Consider the following 22,896-nt stretch of genomic DNA (forward strand, 5'->3'; position numbering starts at 1 on the left):
ATTTTTTTACCAAATAAATAATTTTAAAAATTTTTGTTTACCTGTGAACAAAACCGAATCTAATGATTCCATGGCCATTTGAATATAATAAAAAAAGGGAAAAAGTCATTACCCTAGTTTAAAGGTTTCTATCACAAAACAGTATATGCTTTATGCATTACATAAATGTTATATATGCACATGTTACATGTAAATAATAACTATTATTATACATTACTTATATGTTAAGTATGAATACATTAAAATATTAGTTTTATTTGTATGTATATTTAGTATGCATACTTAGTAACTTATATAAACATATATTGTGAGTATAACTACTCACTATACATATTATTTACACATACATTTTACTGTATAAATTATGTATTTACTATGGTGATTAAAAAAACAAATATGGTAAAATAAATACACAAAGGAAGTATATATCAAACAACCCTTGCTATAGATACTATATTGCTATCCTGTTTGTTTACGCACACTATGGTCCCACGAGTCCCAATGTATTTATGGCATATTATACATTATGAAAAGAAATAAAATCCAAATGAATCGTAATTTACTCTGTTTGGCGCGACATCATGCTAATTAGAATGCGATATCCACACAATTAGGACGTCTGCCTTCTCCTAAATAGCAACCAGACAATCTCTAATGGCCTTATTATAAAAGGACAAAAATAGACTTCGACAAAGCACTAATTGCAACAATTTTAATTACAACTATCAAAAATGAATTGTCTATAAAAAATGTTTGTCTTTCTAGACAATCATTTTAAAAACGGACACTAAATGAACAATCTCGATTTTTTAATGAGGTATAGAAGATCTATTTCATATATAATTTGGACTTATAACGAGTAATTAAATTTTCACTGCAGCATCGTTTCAAAAACTGAAAACGAGCACAAAATTAAAAATACAGTTTTTCTAACAGAAGTTCATTTTTTAATTTTTTGTCCAGCGTGTGCTGTTGATTAAAAAGTTAATGTCTATTTAAAAACCTCAAAATGGACTATTTTGTGCTCAATTGAAGTTCATTAATTACTCAGTTCAGTTGTTTTTCAGTTCTCAGTGAATGTGCGTGAAAATTTATTTTTAAAATGCCCTCTCCAGTTTGGGATTTTTCTTAACATTCTATCCTCAGACTGTGAATCTGACTATGATTGGATCTAAATTTTGGAAAATCAACTATTTGTGGAAACATTATTGTCATATTCCGTCCTAAAATTTGTCACCACTTTAAATTTGTCACCATAAAAGTCATTTTTACCATGAAATAAAATTCAAATATAATGTATCGTATATTTTCTTTTTTGTTTCTAAGGGATTTTTTGGGTAATTTAGATTTTATTGGCAAAAATCAATATTTCTGGTTTTATGAAATCAAGTAAATTTAGACAAAATCATAGACACCAAATAGACAAAAAATTATGCTTTGTAGACTTATGAAGTGAAAATTATTTTTTAACTGAGCAATCTTAGGACACCATCAAAAATTTGATAGACACAACAAGGACAAAAAATTAAACATTTGTTGTGTCCATTACAACATACAGAATTGTCTATGTCTGTGTTGTAAGTCTATCCATAGACTAGTCTGGTTACTACTCCTAAAACTAATATTGTGGAATGCCTAGTGTCGATTAAAAACACTCAGTCGAAACTTTAAAAGGAAAAGTTTCCTTTAGTTAAATTATAAAATTAGCGAAAGTAAAATTAGTGATTCTAAATGTCTTAGTAGAAGCAATGAAAAATCAGATTGTTCTTATCGCATGACGTTTACATGTGTAATGTAGTCAAACACGAACCAATTAACACAAAACGATGATGTAATAAAAAATTGTAAATTTATAATTTAATAACTTTTTAACTTAGGAGAAAAATTTTTCTTACCTCAAAAATTAGTTTTTCGTTACTCTCTGCCGCGTATTCAAAAGGGGAAGAAAAAAAAATCTGTTTTAGATCGATTATAATTGGTTTACAAAGATTTTAAGGGAAAAAAGTTCCACTTTTTAATTCAATTTTGTAATCGATATTAATCAGTTTTTTATCCATTTTAATCGAAGATTCTATTTTTTCCCTTCAGATTATATCGGTTTCGATATCGGTTTCCGATTGCACTCAGACTTCTGCTCGATGTAGAATTCGAAAAAAATCGAAAAAAATATATATGCATATAAATTGAAGAAAAAAATTTTTTTATTTGAGATTGCATGATCGAACACAACTAAAAGGTTTGGACTTTGGACAAAGAAAAAGAAAAATTATGGAACAGTTAAATTTGTTGTTAAACTTGTATTTCTTTTCATACTATTTTTTGAAACAATTGCATATATATATGTTTATTTTGAATCAGCAAGCGAAATCTACTCAAAACACTTAATAACAAGAATATTTCAAGAAAAATCTAGTAACATCAGAGAAATAGTCAATTATAGAGAATGCAGGTATATCTTGATCGAAATGATAAGATTTTAGTAAAAAAAGTTATTTTAACAAAAGTTCATATATTCAAAAAAAGATCTTCTATATAACGACTGAGCTCTAATTTTTAGGGCTAAGAACGTCTTATGGCTATTTTATGTAAATAAATGCCGGGATACATATTATAAAAAAAATAATGATTATAAAAAATACTAAAGAAAATAATAATAATGATCACAACAACAACAACAACAACAGTAACAACAACAACAACAATAACTGCAACAACAATAATAATAATATTATTATTGTTGTTATTGTTATTACTATTTTTATAACGAAAATAATAATAATAATAATAATAATAATAATAATAATAATAATAATAATAATAATAATAATAATAATAATAATAATAATAATATTATTATTATTATTATTATTATTATTATTATTATTATTATTATTATTATTATTATTATTATTATTATTATTATTATTATCATTATTGTTATTATAATAATAATTATTATTATTTTTATTATTATTGTTGTTGTTATTATTATTATTATTACTATTATTATTATTATTATTAATATTTTTATTACTATTAGACACCTATTTTAATGTTTTAATAGAACTTCTTCGTCATTCGATATTCATTATTTTTCTAGGAAAGCACTCGGATGTGTAGATACATATTTTACTATTTTGATCTTATATTTAGATGTCTCACATGGTTCTAAAAAGTCAAATGATCAATATCTTCTATTGATTTATACATCTTTTTTTGATGCAAAAGTTTGGCCATTCTTCCAATCATCAAACAATTGCGGTTTTGACACATGTAACTTTCAAATGGCTTATGATAAAAATGATCTCAAAAGCAGTGATTTCGTAATTTTTTCATTCGCAAAATATGCCTTTGATATCTGAACTAGATTTACTATTGAAACATCGAAAAAAAGGACAATTATGGATTTACTTTACAATAGGGTCTATTAAAAACAATTGTTTCGTGAACAGGACTAGTAAATACTTCGATTTGACTGCAACTTACGAAATAGAAACTGATTTTTCTATGCCATACTGATTTCATAGCAAAGGCAACAATCCGAACAACTTTAAAACAGTAAATGTGTTTGGAACAAAGACTAAAGAAGTTGCGTGGATTCATAGCGATTCCAATAGTGATGAAAGAAATATCTTGGCTAGAAAGTTGATGTCTTATGGTGTTGATGTTGAAGTTGCTGGTCAATTTTCTTACCGTTATCCTAAACACTTTGTACCGGCATGCGACAGAGGACTTTGCTCTTTAGATTTGCATAGTTATGTTTTACTTTTCTGCTGAAAACTCGATATGTAATGGTTATGTAACTGAAAGTATTGGAGCATTGTAGACAAAAATATTATATCAATAACTTGATCCAATACCAAGATCTTGGAGAATCTAACTATTCAGATTCGAGGATAGCTATCCCAGGATCCTTTATAGATGCTTTAAGTTTTGATCCCCCAAAAGCCTTTGCGGAACACATTTTGACTGTGAGTTCTAACGCAACCAAATACAATTCGTACTTTGATTGGAAAAAAGACTGGAACCTCGACACTGATAATTATTTCTTTTCATTTTGTCAGACAGTTCTAACAGGAATTAAACTACGAAAAAATGCTCTTGCTAGGACAATCGATATTCAAAAGTGCTCCAAACCAACCAAAATCTTCAACTCTTGAATTAATAGAATGAGCTGAGTTTGAGTATGATATTCAGATGTCCTTTTTTAAATTATAGTTTCAGCACGATTTTCATTATTTGTAACTATTTTATTAACTTATGTCAATTTTTTAATTAGCTTTTCAATTATAGAAAAGTGAAAAAAACTTTAGCATAGGCTTGAGTTTGAAAATAAAATATTCATTGATATTAAAAAATTCATGGTTTGAAAAGTATCAACTTTTTTTACCTGTGTACAGTACTTTTTTAGTGAGCTAAATTTGCAGAGCATGATTGAAAATTATGTAAATTTTTTAAAATGTTGTTTAACAGAAATTTAGTCTTCGGCGTTTATCAAAAAGAAGAAATATATATTCAAAAAATAACAATGGTGATAATAATAATAATAAAAATAATAATAATAATAATAATAATAATAATAATAATGATAATAATAATAATAATAATATTAATAGTAATAATAATATTAATAATAATAATAATAATAATAATAATAATAATAATAATAATAATAATAATAATAATAATAATAATAATAATAATAATAATAATAATAATAATAATAATAATAAATATAATAATAATAATATAAATAATAATCCTCAAATGGAAGTCAGCTGCTGAAGCCATTCAGTCGCTCTCAAAATCCCACTAATTCATTCCTTAATAAGGCCAACTCTTCCATTAAATTATCTAATCTTTCGTGCTTTTACACCAACGCAACCTCCCTCAATCCCATAAAACTCATCGAACTGTCCTTACTTGCAGAAAACAACTCTTTTGACATTATTTTTATCACCGAGACATGGTTCAATGACCAATCAACTCCCTCTCTTCCGAACTACAACCTCTATCGTTCAGACCGTTGCAACCAAATTGGAGGAGGTGTAGCTATATACACAAACAATAAAATCATCTCAAACCAAATAGAGGAATCCCTACTGCACAAAGATTTTATTCGTTACTATTCAGAACAATTATGGATCGAACTAAAGCTTATGAATGAAACTCTGCTCCTAGGCTGCATTTATAGACCTCCATCCTCCGATATCGAAGCTTTCTCAGAGATTTCAAGTGCTATTTTCCATGCCAAAACTTTAGTAACAACCAAAAAATACAATGGTATCATCATTGCCGGTGATTTTAATTTTCCAGAGATTACTTGGACTTCCAATTCAGTCTTTTCCTCTAGTAAAATTGGTCTCAGCTCTTCATTTGTCTCTCTCTTTCAAGATTGTCATCTTTACCAAATCGTCACTGTCCCTACTTTCAAGCCTGCTAATCGCCCTATGACAAACACTCTTGATCTCATAATATGTGACTCTCCTGATCGTGCTAGTGAAATTAACATCGGTCCTCCACTCAGTCTGTCTGACCAATATCATTGTTCTATCACCTGGCATTACAAACTGGCTTCCAGTGTAAAATTATCACATTTCAACAGCTCTAAATTTGTATACAAGTTTGGTAACTACGAAAAAATCAACGAAGAGTTCAATAAGGTTGACTGGTCATCTATTTTTAAAGACTTAAACGTAGAACAATGTTACCAACTTTGGCTCAACAAATACAATGAATGTTGTCATCAATTCATCCCTCGTGTGCCGAACAAACCATCCCCCAAAAAACAACCATGGATGACAAAAGAACTATTATCTCTTATTCGACTTAAAAAATCGCTCTGGGCTCGTAACGTCAGTTCAAAATGGAAAATTACATCCCTGGTTGTGAAATATAGAGAAACTAGAAAGCTCGTTAAAAAACTAAGTCGTTCTTCTCTGAAATCCTTCGAAAATGCCCTTGCCAATGATAAGCGTAACCCTAAAAGACTGTTTACATACATAAATAGTAAACGCTCTGTAATAAATCAGATCTCATCTATGCGAATCACCAGTTCCAGTGAGATCATTAGTTCTGACAAAATTAAAATAGCCAATTCACTTAACAATCAATTTCAATCAGTTTTCAGCAAAGAGCCATCTAATGACAATCTTCCCCGTTTTGATCGTAGAACTAACGCAATCCTCAATAATATATCTTTCGATACTCTGGCCACAATTATGGAACTCTCAGCACTAGATATATCTAAATCACTTGGTGTAGACAATGTCAGTCCTCACGTTTTACGCTATTGTTCTACCTCAATGTCTTCTCCACTTACTCTCATCTTCCAAAAGTCATTAGACAATGGTGAAATTCCAAGCTCATGGTCCAAAGCAAATGTAACACCTTTATTTAAGAAGGGCTCTAGAATCGACCCATCAAACTACAGACCAATATCCCTCACCTCAATTCCTTGTAAAATAATGGAGAAACTAGTTAAGAAGGCAATTATGCAGCACCTAATATCAAACAAACTTTTATCAAATAGTCAACATGGATTTTTAGAAAAAAAAGCATGCGTTACAAATCTCCTTGAAACAATGGACTTCTTGACTGGAAATGTAGCCAGAAAGCTACCAGTTGACGTCATATTTCTGGATTTTGCTAAAGCTTTTGACAAAGTCCCACATCAACGAATGCTTTACAAATTAAAAATGTAGAAGGCAATCTTCTCAATTGGATAAAAGCTTTCCTACTCAACAGGTTTCAAAGAGTCATCCTTGGTGACACTCAATCGAATTGGTTACCTGTGACAAGTGGAGTTCCACAAGGATCAGTCTTGGGTCCAATTTTATTTGTCATTTTCATCAATGATCTGCCGGATGTAATAAGCAAAGAAAACAGTTGTAAGATCTACGCTGATGACACTAAAATCCTAAGCATTGTCAACTCACTTGCTGCTCAACTTCAACTCCAATCAGATATTGACCAAATTGTTCATTGGACTAAATCTTGGCTCATGGAGTTAAACGCAAAGAAATGCAAGGTTATGCACTTTGGTCAAAAAAAATTAATTCCTTTCAAGTACTCAATGGAGTAATTAGGCCCTTGTTCAATAACGACTCGAACTACATTGGAAGCAACCACCTCTGAGCGTGACTTGGGAATTCAAATTACCAATGATCTTAAAGTAGAAACCCAATCCATCATTGCCTCATGCAAAGCAAATCAAATGCTAGGCATCCTAAAACACACTTTCCAATCTCGTGATGCTTCTTTATGGAAACAGCTCTATTGCACCTACATTCGTCCTTTACTTGAGTTTGCGATTCCGGCCTGGAACCCCCATTTGGTGAAAGATGAACAAACTATTGAGTTAATACAGCGTAGAACAACAAAAGTACCAGACAAACTGAAAAAGTTAGACTACAAGTCCAGATGTTTACATCTTGGCCTATCTTCTCTAGTTGAACGTCGTAAAAGAGGTGACCTCATTCAAAAATATAAACTTACTAATAACATCGACATAGTCAACTGGCACTTTCCCCTCATCACAATTCCACCAAGAGCAAATCACAGAGAAATTCATCACCGTGAGAAGTACAGAAACAATTTAGCTCGTTTCCACTTTTTTAACAACCGCATTGCCAAGGCATGGAACATGTTACCAGATAAAGTAATTAGTTCTCCAACTGTCAACAGTTTTAAAGCGAACCTCGATAAGCTTTAATGTTACTACAGCTCGCAGCTTTCCTTAGAAAAAGTTGCAATATGAGCTTCACAAAAACTAACTGTAATCTGACAATCTATAATTTGTATTTTGTCAATTATTATTATTTTTTGTTGTAACAAATATATATTACTAATGATAATGTCAACAATAATAATGATAACAATAATAATTAATGATAATTAATAATGATAATAATTGATAATAATAATAGCAGTAATAATAAGCTATCTTGAGCCTAATATCGGTTTAGAATAATGTGTTTAAAAAATACTATTCGTAGTTACTATAATGCAGAATAATAAGTATTTTATATTTTTTGAACTGAGGAAATAATGGTTTTATTATTTGCATTAAGAATCTATTTGTGTTTTTAACAAGGTAACTGTATTTACTAATTGACGTAATTTTGTGTGATGATTCACACAGAATTGTATGTAATTAATTCAGTGTGAATCATCACACAAAAAAAGTATTCGGCGAATATTTTTGGAAAAAAATTCTCAGTCATTCACTAGAGAGCTTTAAGATAACCGGTTGTTAAAGATAGATGATAATTAACTACGTGGCTGTATCAAAGTACATCTACAACTGACAAAGTGTGAATTGGCTGATGAGTTTTCATTTCTCCACCATACAAAACGCATGCCAGCGTTTCGATTTCGATTTCTTCATCACAAATATTTCCAAGAGCGAAAAAATTTTATTAGGAATGATTTGTATCTTTTTTGCAGTGTGAATAATTTCATTAAGAATATTTTTCTAGACGTCACCGCTATCCTCATCACCGACGCTGCTATTATTTTACGCTAGCACTAAACCCACGCCTATTTCTTCAAATTTTTAATGATTTCAAGCATAAGTTGGTTAAGAAGTTTCTTCTGTATGACGTAATACCTTTACTCAGTTTACCTCCATAAAAAGTTTACCTCACACCGGAAAAACTTAAACGAAAATTTTGACGAAATTTATAGACGACACTAACAACAGACAATAGAATCGGCGCAAGTTACTACAGATAGAACAAAAAACCTTGTGATTAGCGATGCTCGGGCGATCGGAGAAAGTGCTCTCAGACAAAAGGAGGGGTATTAATTTAATAGTTTTAATTGTACAAATTATGCGCTGTTTGTTTCGATAATCAGAATTATATAGAAAATTGCGACAAAAATTTTCAAAGAAAAACTTTTAACTTTTGTTAACATAGTAATAAATTTTTGTGGCTATATTTTGTTGCTATATTTTGTTACTGTAGTATACTTCATCAGATAAGCAGTTTACAATATTATTTCTGTATGCCGTTTACATAGACGAACTTGGGAAAAAGGTACAGCCGAGGAGTTTTTTTCTGGGTGTATACCACACTTGACACTTTATATTTAGAAAATTGTAATTGAACTAAATGTAAAATTTACTGCAAATATAAGCTGTAAATATTTTTACTGCAGGTAATTGGTACTGTCAGGCATTTCAAGCAATTTTTAATGCTAGAAAAAAAACCTGAATCTATAACTTACTGGTTATTTATGTAAACACAATATATACATGATGTACAAATTTAATAATTAAAATATATTAATATAAATTGGACAGAAAAAGAATTTATTAAAAAAATTGCAAAACATTAACAAAACATTATTTAACATTTTTTTAGAAAATCAAAAACCAAAAATATAAAAAATTAAAAAAATAAAAAATAGTTCAAAAAAGATAATCAAATTTTATATAGAGAACATAAAAAACTTTGTAAATAACTTTGACATTAAAAACAGACTAAGGAAAAATTTGATATGGTTCCTATGGAGAGGCAGACACATACACACACTATGTGCATTAAAGAATACTTAATAGAAATACATTAAAATCATTTGTTAATCCAAGTGTTAAATACAGTGGTTGGTTTAGAGCACTTTTGAATATCCATTGTGGTAGCGAGAGCATCTTTTCGAAGTTTAAATCCTTTTAAAAGGGATCGACACAATGAACAGTAATAGTTGTCTGTGTCCAGCTTCCAACTGTTTTTCCACTCAAAATAGGAGTTGTATTTGGTCGCATTTGAACCAACATCCAAAATGTGTTCTGCTAGCGCTTTAGGAGAATCAAAACTCATGGCATCAATAAAGGACCCAGGAATAGCTATCATTGGATTAGAGTAGTTGGATCCGCCCAGCACAATTGGAATCATATTATTATTAAAAGGAGTTTGCCAGTACTTCTCAGTTATGTAGCCATCGCACAATGAGTTTTCTGCTGAAAAATAAAACTTAAACTTTTTTAAATCAAAATGGGAGGATTTTGGTTTCGGAACATATTTTGAATCATCATTGTTTTGGAAAAGTTGTGAACATTTTCCTGAAACTTCAATCTTGACTCCATAAGATATAAGTTTATTTGCCAATTTATTTCTAGCATTTCCACCACAATTACTAACAAACCATGCAACTTCTTTTGTTTTGTTTACAAAGTAGTTTTTTTTTATAGCATTGCTTTTTCTTGAAACTATTTTGCTATGAAATCTATAAGGCATGTAAATATCACTACCAACTCCATATGTTGCAGTTATTTGAAAGAATTTGTTAATATCAGCTACTGGAGGATTGTTGAGTATAGATTCAGCTGTAAAATAAATCCACAATTGAGTTTTTCTTTTAACACTATCAAGATACTTAAGTTCAGAAATTGATGGCATATCTCGAGAATGAAAAATGACCAAGTCACTTTGACAGAAGTCTGCTTTATTGTATGTTATTTGAAAGAGTGAGGTGTTAAAGTTGCATTTGGATAGAGAAAAATATGGCCATTGTAAATACCCAAAAAATGGTGTATATATCAATATAGAATATTGAAAACCTTTTTTGATTTTAATATAACGTAGTTTTTCTAAAAAGAATAATAATGAAACTTAAAAATGTCATTTGTAATATTCATCATATATATATATATATATATATATATATATATATATATATATATATATATATATATATATATATATATATATATATATATATATATATATATATATATATATATATATATAGCAAAACAAAAAAATTTACCCGGATTTATAATGCTTGTAATGCGATTGATCTTGCAAACTTCTTTACTAAATAAACTTGGGTGGGTGAAGATATTCGGAAGAAAAACATATGTTACTGTAACCATAAGGGCAAAAATGAAAAGCAAGATGTAAAAAATTACTTTCTTTTGTGGCAACATTTCCAACTCTCTTATTTACACCATATTTATAGTTAGTGAGTAAGCCTGTCAGCAAACTTTAAGTAGTGACCGATTAAAAGATAATATTCACCATAAAAGTCATCATTGGCGTTTGGTTTTTCGGTTTTTAACAAATAGTAGTAACAAATAGTAAACAACTTTTAAACCAGCCTTTTAAAATAAATCGAACTAACTGATATTTAATAGAATCCTTTCTGCATTTAATAATGTGCATTTATATGTTCTTATTCACATGTAACGTTCATGTTCACATATGCGTTCGCCAAATTTGGCGAGTTCGAGTTTTTCGAGTTTTAAAAATTTTGGCAGTGCTATTACCAGTGCATATACACTGGGGCCAATGCTATAAACAATTCGAAGTTTTTTTCGAGAAAAAAAATCTTTCGTAAAAACGCAATTTTTCACGTACGAAAAAAAGTTCGTAATCTCGAAGAATTTATCGCTGTTTGTATTTTTTTCGCCCATTGCTATAAAGCATAAAACGTAAACGTCACTGAAATTCACGAACTTTTTTTATCCGTAATATATAGGAGTAATATAATAGTAATTTTTATTGTAACTTTTATTTATTAGGCCTACTTAATGAATTTTATTAGTCATTAAGTATGCTGTACTGTCTATTCTATTTTTATGAATATTTTTAAATTCTAGTATTCGGTGTTTAAAAAATCTGTGTAAAATTAAAGTAGAAACATGAATTTAATTTTTTCGGATGAAGACTTAGATTTCGAAGTTGATGAAAATGAGCTTCGCCACCGATTGCCTCGAGAGGTTGGTGTTTAAAACATTACTTAAAATTAATAAATTTTGATGTTTTTTTTTAATGATTTTTTATCGAACAAAATCAGAAATCATACTAAATATGCGCAGAAATTATATTTTTGTTTTGTTTTTCAATTTCATTTTAGTTTAATGGTCGCTTTTTTAACGAAGATGTTTCTGACAACGTTTTTCGAGAACAGTATCGAGTACCAAGAGCTGTATTAGATTTTTTAGAAACTAGGCTTAAAGATGATTTGCAACATTATACTAAGCGAAATAAAAGCATTTCAGTACGTTTCCAGATAATGGTATTTCTTCATTTTATTAGCACAAATGTTTTTTTTCATGTTCTCAGAGACTGTCATGGAATCTCTACCAACACAATTTATCGTATTATACACAGTGTAGGAGAAGCTATTTTCAATGTTAGTGTATTAAGTTAATAAAACTATTGAAAGTTTTACAATGTCATATAAAGTTGCTTATTATTTTTATTTTAGTGTGAAAATTAAAAACTAAGTTTAGTAAAGAGAAAAATTGTTATCTTATAAGATTAGATTCGACAAGAGATCATAAAATGGCCGAATGATTGCTCCACTCTTCCACAAAAGTTTATGGAAATCGGAGGTTTTCCGTGCGTATGTGGTGTTCTGGATGGGTCTCATATACTCCTTTCTAACCCTCCTCAAGCAGATGAAGATTCTCTAATCAATCGCCATCATGTCCATAGCATAAATGCAATGGCAGTATGTGGACCCGACACGTCCATATTTTATGCATCGACCAACAGTCCAGGAAGGTGGCATGATGCACATGTAAGCCTGTCACTAAGTTATATTTTACAACTGTTAGTTCACTAATGCTGGGTATTCAACTAGTACGTGACATTCTTCGGTATGTTCATATTGAACATACTATTTGAACTATTATGATTGCTAATTAAAATGTAACTTAGACTAACTAATATAATGTATTATAATGTAACTTACAGTAAATTTAAGTATTGTGATTTTACTACTATTAGGTTCTAAGAAATTGTAACCTATGGAACAAGTTTGAAATTGGAGAGCTTCCATTTAATGGAGCTGTAATTTTGGCTGACTCTGCGTACCCATGTCGAGAATGGTTAATTCCACCTTTTCCTGGTGATCCAGACGGAGCTCAAAAACGTTTCAACAAAGCACAGAGAAAAACTAGAAACATAATTGAGCGATGTTTTGGCATTGTCAAAAACAGGTTTTATGCTTTGAAAACTGGAATTCGTTTGCATAAGGTCGAAGATGCCTCTAAGCTTATCATGTGTGGATTTGTTATCCATAACTTGTGTATTCAACATGGAGACAACGGTAATGACTTTGAAGAACGCGAAGAAGAACAAGCTGATGAAAATCTAGCTCAAGAAAATCAGAATGATGGAGCTTTGAATAGACGATTACAGCTACTTAACTACTTTACTTAAAAGTATTGTTTAAAAATTCATATACAATTTGCTCTAGAGCATAGGATCTATCAAAATAGTTTGGACATGGATCATAGATTTGTGCCTAAATTAGTTGAATTAAAATTGGAAAAAAATTCACACAATGACTTTTTAATAAATGCAAGAAATTTTTATAAAATATTAGACCATAAAAATATATGTTTATATCTGTTTTTATATAGTATGTGTATTTTGTTTTTTTATAGAACACGCTTAAAAAAAAATTAGGAGATTTGTTAGCTTTTGTTGTTAGGAGCAATTCTTATTAAGAGTATTTTAAAAAGGTAAAAAATGCTTAATAGCATAAAATTAAGATATGATCGTATTAATATTAAACTAGATTACAAAATAAATTTAAAATATGAAAGATATTGTTTTGTTTAAATTTTAAAATCAACCACTAGCCAATGCAATACCTTATATATAGTTATATATAGTTGTGATGCTTGTATCTATTTCACATCGCAACAGCATTGGTCTTAATGTTTGTGTGAAGTTTTACAGAACTTATTACTGTAAGGTAATGGTGATAAAAAAAATGAAATAACAAGAACAATTTCAGGTTGAAGTTATATTTTTATTGTTACTAAAAAATGTAATTGGTCATGGCTTTACAGTTAAATACCTTCAAGGTGAATGTTTAAATATAGTTATACAACATTTTTCGAAATTTAACATAAAATTATGATGTAGCTCTTCTCTTAATGCTCAAGAATTTCCTCCTAAAACAAAAAAAATTTGTTAATGATAAAGTTATACTAAATACAAGCTACAAGTTATACTAAATACAAAAAATTTGTTAATGATAAAGTCATACTAAATATTATTACAAATTAATTTTAAAATACCGTTTCTGTATTTACAAAATGTTGCTGGTTTGAAGGTTGCAATTTCTCATTCATTAGCTTTGTTGCTGTTGTGTAATATATTGTTAAAGCCTTTTCTTTTCGAATTTGCTGTTGTCTGAGAGCAACGTCCAATTTCAGAAGTTTTACTCTTAATTCTTGTTCTTTTTTTAATCTTTCTTTTTCTAACCGTAAAACACTTACTTTCAATTTTTTAAAACTTCCATCTACCAGGAGACTTTCTCTAGCTTGTTTTCTTTTTAATTTTTTTTAATGCCCCCCTTGATGGTTTATTTTGAATTGAATCTAAAATTTAATTCTAGGTGTCAAAACAAGATCAGTTAACTAAAATAATAAGAAAGGTGGTTTAGATTCCTTTAAAAATAAGAAGTTTTTAATGGTTTTGGAAATACTAGTTGTGTAAAAATTAAGCACAAATTGATGTTGTCTGTTATATAATTATAAGTCTAAAACCTACAATTAACTAAATTAAACAACTGAGATTTAAAAAAAATTAATTTATAAATTGCATTAGCTTGAAGTATCTGACAACTGTCACTAACAAGAGTGGTATTGTCTAAATTAGGGGAGGACATACAATCAAATCTTGCATCTAATATAAACAATCAATTAACTCTATAAACTATAGAAATAGAATATATATATATATATATATATATATATATATATATATATATATATATATATATATATATATATATATATATATATATATGTATTTTATAACACAACTAGTCTTAACCAACAAAGAAAAATATACCAGACATAGACGAAATAAAAGAAGCTGTATCAGAAGATTGTTTCAAAGTAAAGTTTACTTCTTTACTTGATGAAGAAAGGGTGGCAGTGGGAGTGGAAAGTTGGTTGGGAGTGGATGACAATGCATCATCTGTTGTACAAAAAGAGATATTAAAATCAGGAACATCGATTCCAGATACATTTATTGACTTCCTGTCAATAATGTCTAAAACAACATTATCTAATTCTGTTAGTTGTCTCCCTGCAGCACCTTAAAAAAAAAAAATTATATATATATATTTGTATATATAATATATATATACAAAAATATTTAATTATATATATATATATATATATATATATATATATATATATATATATATATATATATATATATATATACATATACACACACAGACATATATAAATATATATATATATAACAAAACTATACCTGTTTTTAGACTCTTAGCAAAATTTTGCATTGTAGCTCTTTGCAAATAATCCCACTCTCTACTATGTAGCTGATTGATATCTTCAATTTTTGCCCCTAAACTATTTAAATGTGACATTATGTCTTCCCAAATTCTATTTCTATGCCTCATAGTAATAGATGGACCTAAAAGTAGATGAAATAAATAATCAATATATAGTATAATATAGTCTTATATAGTAAAATACTAAATATTCTATAATAATATATTATTTTATAATAGGAATCATACCTAAAAAAGCTTACCTATATATACATATATATATATATATATATATATATATATATATATATATATATATATATATATATATATATATATATATATATATATATATATATATAAAATATAATGCAATTATACATATTTTTATTTAAATAGTTTGCTAATTAAAACATACCAAGCTTCCCAAGAAGAACCTCTTTGTTTTCTCTAATCTTTATTGCTAGTATCATTTTAAGTTCTTTAGACAGCATTTTATTTTGTTGTGTATTTGTGTATTATTTTTTTGTGTATTTGTGTATTATATGGCATATTTGTTGACTATTTATACTTTTCTTTAGTCAAACATTATGAAAAATTTGTTTAACCAAAATTACTATCGAAAACCTAACAAGGAAAAACAACAAGGAACTGAATAATCGATTAAATGCAGATTTTAAGTAATTAGTTTATTATGGAGTTACCAAAATCCTTTTCAGTTTTATCTATAAAATATCTACATAAAAACACAAACAAAGAATGTTCAATGATTTTGAAACGCTAACGTTGTTCCAGCAATGGCCGCCAAAAATCACGAAGAAAATATCTAAAATTGAGATCAAAAATCTATCTGAAGTTTTTTTTCGAAAAAACGCATTTTTTATCTGAAAAGGCGATTCCCTTGTTCGTTTATAGCATTGGATTTAAAAACGAAGTTTTTATCTTAAAAACGGAATTTTTTGAATGTTTATAGCAATGGACTTTTTTTTTCTTCGCTTTTTACGGTAAAAACTTCGTGTTTTACGGAAAAAACTTCGTTTTTTATGTTTATAGCATTGGCCCCTGGTAATAAACCGGCAAAAATTGCTATTACAGTGCACCAATCATATCACCTTATTTTAGGCATGTGACACGCGCGTATTTTTACTGAAATTAAATAAATTTCCATGGCAAAATCATTTGTAAATACTTATTTTTTAAAAATGGCCGCAAATTTAAAGTTAGGAGATACTTTCCCTGATTTTCAAAGTTGTATAAATGCAGTCAATAAGTTCGCTTTAATGAATTATCATCCCTTAAGGATAGATAGTAAAGAAACAAAAAAGAAAATAACAAGAAATAACAAAAAATTATTTTACTTAGGTTATTGAAGTAACATGGTTGTTGGAAGCAAAGCAAGGCAATTAAACTTCTACTCTGTAATTAACTTGACTGATTTTTTTGTTCTTTTATGGATCGATATTTCTGTTCGATTGTTAACACAAGATTAACATTGCGTGACTAATAATTTCTTTTTTCATTTTTTAAGTTGAAAAACTTAAAAAATGAAAAAAGTGAAAAATAAAATTTCTACATTACATTCCCATTTTCTACGAAGATGGGAAGAACTATCATGAACATTTCAACAGAAAATTTTCCAAGAAACTTACTAATAAAAGTTTAATGAGCATAACCCCTTAAAAAGGGGTTGGCAGCTTAAGGTCTTAAAGTTCCACGTTCAACTCAAATTATGACTTCAATGTTTTTGAAATACAGAAAAAAAATTTCAAAAAACGGTTTATGATTTGAAAAAAAAAAGATTAAAAATGATGGTAAATGATCAATAGAAACCAAATTTAAATAACTAAAATAAATAAATAAGCTTACTAACTTAAACTTAGCCAAATAACTTACTCTGGATCAATTGACTTTCAATTGAAATCAAAGATTTATGTGCATAAGTTTACGCTTGTCGGATAATATATTGCCTTGGAATGATGAAGATAATTGGCTCAATCAAACCTGAAAATGGTCTTAAATTGATTGAAACAAAACTTGAAGGTAGTAAGTTAAATCTTGATAATCATGTTTCTGTCATAGTTACAGATGGAACCAGTGTAATGAAAAAAACCTGTAAGATTGTCTAAGTTAATCATCAACTGATTCCGTGTCTTTCTCAGGGAATTTACTCGGCAGAAGTGGATATATTTTCTGAAAAAGCAAATGATCTAGTACAGGGTGTGTAAAAAGTTACCGCACTCAGTATTTACGACGTAAAAACACGTAGAGTTATCATCATCATCATCATCATCATCATCATCATCATCATCATCATCATCATCATCATCATCATCATCATCATCATCATCATCATCATCATCATCATCATCATCATCATCATCATCATCATCATCATCATCATCATCATCATCATCATCATCATCATCATCATCAACATCATCATCATCATCATCATCATCATCATCATCATCATCATCATCATCATCATCATCATCATCATCATCATCATCATAATGTGCCAAAAGTTTAAACATTTTTTCTTGATAACATACTAAACAACAAAAACAAGTCAGATCTCAAAAAGTCCTCCTTTCGCCTTGATACACGCCCTGAGGCGCTTTGGGAATGCTTCAACCGCGGCGGACTCCATATCATCGTCAAGAGTGGCCCATTCTTTTTCGAGTGCTTGCCGTAGAGAGTTCAAACTTGGATGACGAACAGCTCCAACCTTGGCCTTTATAATTCCCCGAATGGAATAGTCGAGGGGATTAAGATCCGGGCTGTTTGGAGGCCACTCTTCTCGTGTGATTAAACCCAGAAAGTTGGCTTTGCACCAATCCTGGACGACCGTTGCTTTGTGGGCTGGGACGGAATCCTGTTAAAACGTCCAAAACCGCTGTCCGAAGTGTGAATTGGTCCAAGTTAATACCTCTGTCTTCAAAATATCATCCAGGTAATTTTGAGCTCTGATTTTCACTCCTTGATCGACAAAAACCAATGTCATCTTGCCGTCTCCTGTAATCGCTCCGAAAACCATCACTGCTTGGGGGTGAGCTGTCTTTGAAGCAATTCAACCTTTCTGGTTTGCTTCTTGAACGTTTCCAGCGATTATCCGGTCATTCTGATGGTTCATGAATTGCTCGACAGTGAAGAGACACTCGTCCGTGAAGAGAATCGTCGAGGCGTCCGCCGGGTTCTTAAATCGCTTGAGAAGCTCCTTGCAACGGGCCAAACAAATGGCTTTCACCCACTTAGTAAGTCCGTGAGCTTTTTGAATTTTGTACAAGTATTTTCCGAGCTTTATGTGGACGATTTGCCAAACTGAACCTTCCGAAATCCCTTCATCATTGGCCATTTGTCTCATCGATCGTTTTGGGTTGTACCGAATATTGTCGCGGATTTTTTTGACAATTTTACCCGAAGTTGCAGTTTTTGGTCTTCCAGAACGTCGACGATCATCAATGGAACCAGTTTTTTCAAGTCGCTTCAAGCAATCGTAAACCGCACGCCGCGAAACATTTAGAAGACGAGCGATCTCCGATGCTTTCTTTTTCTCTTTAGCTAGCCTCTCGAATGCCGGCCGCAAATCTCTTAATTTCGTCATGGAACCTAAAAACTTCAATATTAAAACATATTCAAAGATTAGAGAAGAGCATAAATAATGCAGAAAAATAAACGGTTTGCTTTATATAAGGGAAATAACGTCGTTGCCAGAGGAGTGCCGGAACTTTTTACGCACCCTGTAGAAGATAAAGACTTTTGTAGTAACAATGTAGAAGAAAATACTGAAGAAGTTGACAATGATAATAATGAAAAAAACTATCAAACTTCTACCAATTAAGAAGAATTATCACTTAATGAAGAAGTTGTTGAGCTGAATGGAAATAAAACCACTATCCAAAAAATTCGCATGATTGCAAGGTTTATTAAAAAGTTATCTCTAAGAAAATGATGATCTTCAATTGATGAAGATCAACAAAAACACGTTAAAGATTTCTTGAAATTCAACCAGCAGTGAAGTTAGTAAAAGTGGAGGATATCAAAGGTAATTAGTAAATCATCTCTTTTTTGCTTTGAAACTGAAAAATTTTACCCGCAAAAAAAAAAAAAAAAGTATCCATAGTTGCCAAAAGACTTTGTTTTGATTTATTTCATTTGTTAACCACATCTATCTACAGAAAAATTTTCGTAGTTACATTGGTTTTTCCATGATTGAAAACAGTCCGTAATATACGGACAAATGTCCGTAAATTACTAACTTTACTTCGTGGCTCACGAACATCCGTCAACTACATTCGTAACTTGGTTTACATTTCAGGTCCTTGGCCTCAAGCTAACACAATACATAACACAAAACAATATCGTCAACATTTAAAGTTCAATTGTATAATATTGTAAATAATTGAATCCGTGTTTTTTAAAAGGGCTGATTTGACATTTTTTTTGAAATTCACTTTTTGTGTGTTTTGTGTCCTTCTTTGATGGCTTCATCAGTTTATGTTAAAAATGTGTTTAAATTTTATCTTCTTACACAAATAAAGCCACTTGAAAGTTTTCGATTTTTTTAAAAAAGGCAAGTTTGCTTCAAATACGCCCTTTTTAAAAAAATCACTCTCCAGCTGATTAGTATTTTTAGCCGCAAAACACGGAAAATGTAAGCAGTTTCGATTTCGAAATATTCGTTTTTTTTTAAAAGGGCCAAATTTTCGAAATTTCATACATTAATTGTTAACAAACGAAATGTTATAACAATTATCAAAGTTTGTTAAGATGTTACTCTTGCATATATTTTTTAAAAATGTATTACACAAATTCTGTATATTTAATATTAAAAGATATAAAGAGTTTTTTTTAGTTTTCTCAAAAACGGGTTTTGAGCAAACCAGCCCTTTTAAAAAACACTGATTCAATTAGTGTAATAGCACCAATTATGTCCAAGTGAAAAATGTCATTAACTGATAGGTGATATTTAACACGTTATAAAAATACTTCCCCACTAATAATAATAGCGCAGTATTTGGTTAAAAAGGCGTTGAACAAACTAACAAAATTGAAAACCAAACCAAAAGCTGTAATTTTCTTCAATTCTGCATCAGCATCACGTAATCATAACAATTATGATTAGAGTCACGAATCCTTTCAAAAGGATAGCAGTGTGGTGGATAAAACGACAAAGAGAACGGCGTTTAAAAAGAATTCAACCAACCCCTTATGAATGTTGGCTTACGTTTGAGGCAAATAACTAAATTATAAAGACATGTTTACATGTTTTTCCGCTTTTAAAGTTTCACATTTGCATCCACGTTTTGTTTTTGATTTGTAAAAAATATATCCATTGTCACGAAAAAGAAAGTTTCGGTGTAGATGACGATCGAAACAGACACAGTTTCGGCGTAGATGACGATCGAGTTTAAAGTCAAATTTATTTGAAGATATTTTTTATTCCTTTACAAATACAACGAACAGCGCGTAATTACATACCTATACTGAACACCGGGTAACTTTTCGAAAATCTTCACATATAATAACAGGAACGAAGACTTTGATGCAGTTCTTGTAAAGACTCACTGTGAATAAACGTTGAATTATTTGTTGATATTTTTAAAAGAAATGATTAAGCTTCATTTTTTAACATTGTCTTTTTAAATAGCTCAAGCTATTTATTTGGCTGCTATTTTGATTATATGTTTAAATAAATAGGATTGCATTACAAAAAATACGGAAGCGAAACCGCTTTCCGCACGGTTTTGCGATTTTATTCGAGAGCGTAAGTTTTTAAATTTTACGACGTCATTTCAATCGTTTGTTTAGCTATCCTGTTTGATCGCGAATTATAACTTGAACAACGAAGGCCATCCACTCGATCATATCTACGTAGAAAAAAACCTTGTAAAAGAACAACAAAGTTTTATCAATTTACATTTTTAAAAAGTACATTTTGTAATCATTTTCAAATGAAATTTAATACGCTGCTCAATCATTCTATTTTATTCCACTTCTATCGTTCTTTTAACCTTTTCAAGAAACCCAAGCAAAGTTTTTTTCCAACCTTGGGGTTCTACTATCAAACTCATTCCAATCGGAATTACAAAAATCTTAAAACCGATTAATTTCTTCGGATTCGAAAAAATTGACGAAAACCCAATGACCCCAAATCAGCTCCACTATCAATATATTTTTTCGAATCGTGAATACTTGCCGATAAAAAAATTAGTGGATTCATTCAATACCAAAAGAGATCATTTAGTTAATCTATTGTTTTTTTATTTTGTTTTATTTACATTTTGGACTTTTGCTGGCCATATAAAAACTACCTGGCAATATTTTTTTTATAGTATAAAAGTGACCTATTGCTCAAGTTGTAAATAGTGACGGTGTGAGATCTATGCTACGACACTGCAATAATGCACTCATAGTATAGGATGTCATCAATGTTGTAAAATGTTATAAACTTAAAATGTATTACTTAGATATAGGGCAACTGGACAACATCAAATGTGGAACTACAAAGGTGACAGGTTCTAACAAAAGTTGTATGGGGGGTCAAAAGCTAACATTACTGGATGAGATTATTCTTGACATAGTTGGTCAATGAAATTCAGCACCCTTTAATTGTTTGTTACTCGAAAACTACTCAACAGATTTCTCATTTTTTTGCAGAAGGAAACTAACTAAATCATTTATTCATTTCAATCATTTTTTACATTTTTAATTGGACGCTTAGATAGAAACCGAATATTTTTTGCAAGTACTTGACATCATCTCCTAGATCATGCTTCGTGTTACTTTTTTAGAAGCTGCTGTCCACTTTTTATTAAAACCCTCTTTATCTGAAGATGATTTTTTTGGTTTTCAATAGAATTTCTTTTATAATTGACCAATAACTTTCAATAACTCACTGCTCAGGAAAATTTGGAGGATTTGCTTCCTTAGTTACCAATTCGGCGCCATTTTATTCATACCATTCTAGAGACTTGGATTATAGCCAAATCAGGCCAAAACATTGTGGGCATAACATGCTTTTTATTAAATGGCAAAAGGCGTTTCTTAAAGCTTTTTCTATATACAAATCTGAACTCAAAGTCTTACGAGTAATCTATGGTGCACCCGATTGATAAAAATATTGCTGGCTTGGCAATTGTAAGAAGTTTTTTCGGGTTAAACTTCTGTATAGCTTTTTTGAAAGACAAATTGCTTAATTTCTCCATTAATCGATCGCTTTTAAGTTTTTTTTTTGCTTTACATTCTTCAGATTTAAGTAGTTTTCCAATCAAAACTTGTCTGCATTTAAATTGTCTTGCAAGATCTCTGGGACTAGCATGAACTTGTCTTTATGGAGCGAATGATTGATTTCGCTTTATATCCATCTTTAAATCCTTTCTTCTTTCCACTTCCTGCTTTTTTTTTTCAATAGATAAAAATTCTCTTTACATCGCCGCAAAATCCAACTGATGATTGAGCAACAAGAGTCAATTTTGAAATGTCAACTTGTGACAAAAATAGATTTTGAAGAAAAAATTCTAAAATCTTTTCTTAATTTAATATTTGTTAACTCGTTTTAACCCGATAACAATTACAACCACTACTTAATATCAGCACAATAAAACAACAAACATTAGC

The 22,896-nt window shown here is 29.8% G+C and overlaps 5 protein-coding genes and 1 pseudogene across 11 annotated transcripts in view; 2 read left to right on the top strand and 4 right to left on the bottom strand.

Moving 5' to 3' along the window:
• LOC145186833 (cilia- and flagella-associated protein 54-like) overlaps window positions 1-573 on the bottom strand; it is a 39,922-nt gene extending 39,349 nt beyond the window's left edge. Inside the window, exon 1 of one of the 3 annotated variants that reach the window (XM_090096346.1) lies at window positions 438-573. The gene's annotated coding sequence lies outside the window, so the exon portion shown is untranslated. Of the gene's footprint in view, window positions 1-41; window positions 233-437 lie in introns of those variants that run through there. The other 2 variants (XM_090096348.1, XM_090096347.1) reach the window with 2 other exon arrangements.
• LOC149884454 (3-galactosyl-N-acetylglucosaminide 4-alpha-L-fucosyltransferase FUT3-like) lies at window positions 222-4,160 on the top strand (annotated as a pseudogene).
• Window positions 4,161-5,159: 999 nt separating this feature from the next.
• On the top strand, window positions 5,160-6,704 carry LOC149884455 (uncharacterized). The gene has a single exon (XM_090096115.1). The coding sequence runs from the start codon at window positions 5,160-5,162 to the stop codon at window positions 6,702-6,704; it is 1,545 nt and encodes a 514-aa protein (XP_089952241.1).
• A 2,534-nt stretch (window positions 6,705-9,238) lies between these two features.
• On the bottom strand, window positions 9,239-11,231 carry LOC145187026 (3-galactosyl-N-acetylglucosaminide 4-alpha-L-fucosyltransferase FUT3-like). Its single transcript, XM_090095811.1, has 2 exons — window positions 10,774-11,231; window positions 9,239-10,594 (listed from the first exon to the last, which is right to left on the bottom strand). The coding sequence occupies exons 1-2, from the start codon at window positions 10,931-10,933 to the stop codon at window positions 9,579-9,581; spliced, it is 1,176 nt and encodes a 391-aa protein (XP_089951937.1). The 5' UTR covers window positions 10,934-11,231; the 3' UTR covers window positions 9,239-9,578.
• Window positions 11,232-13,752: 2,521 nt separating this feature from the next.
• On the bottom strand, window positions 13,753-16,316 carry LOC149884456 (uncharacterized). Of its 5 annotated transcripts, none has more exons than XM_090095815.1 (5): window positions 15,695-16,316; window positions 15,255-15,419; window positions 14,881-15,071; window positions 14,045-14,347; window positions 13,753-13,918 (listed from the first exon to the last, which is right to left on the bottom strand). In XM_090095815.1, exons 1-4 carry the CDS (start codon window positions 15,768-15,770, stop codon window positions 14,312-14,314), a joined length of 468 nt encoding a protein of 155 aa, XP_089951941.1. In that variant the 5' UTR covers window positions 15,771-16,316; the 3' UTR covers window positions 13,753-13,918; window positions 14,045-14,311. The 5 variants fall into 5 exon arrangements, with proteins under 5 accessions (XP_089951941.1, XP_089951940.1, XP_089951938.1 ...); XM_090095814.1 differs by having other exon boundaries at window positions 14,823-15,071; XM_090095812.1 differs by having other exon boundaries at window positions 14,045-14,654; window positions 14,823-15,071; window positions 15,695-16,189.
• A 173-nt stretch (window positions 16,317-16,489) lies between these two features.
• Window positions 16,490-20,882, bottom strand: LOC149884457 (uncharacterized). The gene is made up of 2 exons (XM_090095818.1): window positions 20,758-20,882; window positions 16,490-18,885 (listed from the first exon to the last, which is right to left on the bottom strand). Exon 2 carries the CDS (start codon window positions 17,808-17,810, stop codon window positions 17,484-17,486), a length of 327 nt encoding a protein of 108 aa, XP_089951944.1. The 5' UTR covers window positions 17,811-18,885; window positions 20,758-20,882; the 3' UTR covers window positions 16,490-17,483.
• Between the last annotated feature and the right edge of the window lie 2,014 nt (window positions 20,883-22,896).

This window comes from Hydra viridissima, unplaced genomic scaffold (genome assembly GCF_058129835.1).
Source record: "Hydra viridissima isolate aposymbiotic clone 2 unplaced genomic scaffold, HvirCarnegie_v1 scaffold_8, whole genome shotgun sequence".
Classification (NCBI taxonomy): domain Eukaryota; kingdom Metazoa; phylum Cnidaria; class Hydrozoa; order Anthoathecata; family Hydridae; genus Hydra; species Hydra viridissima.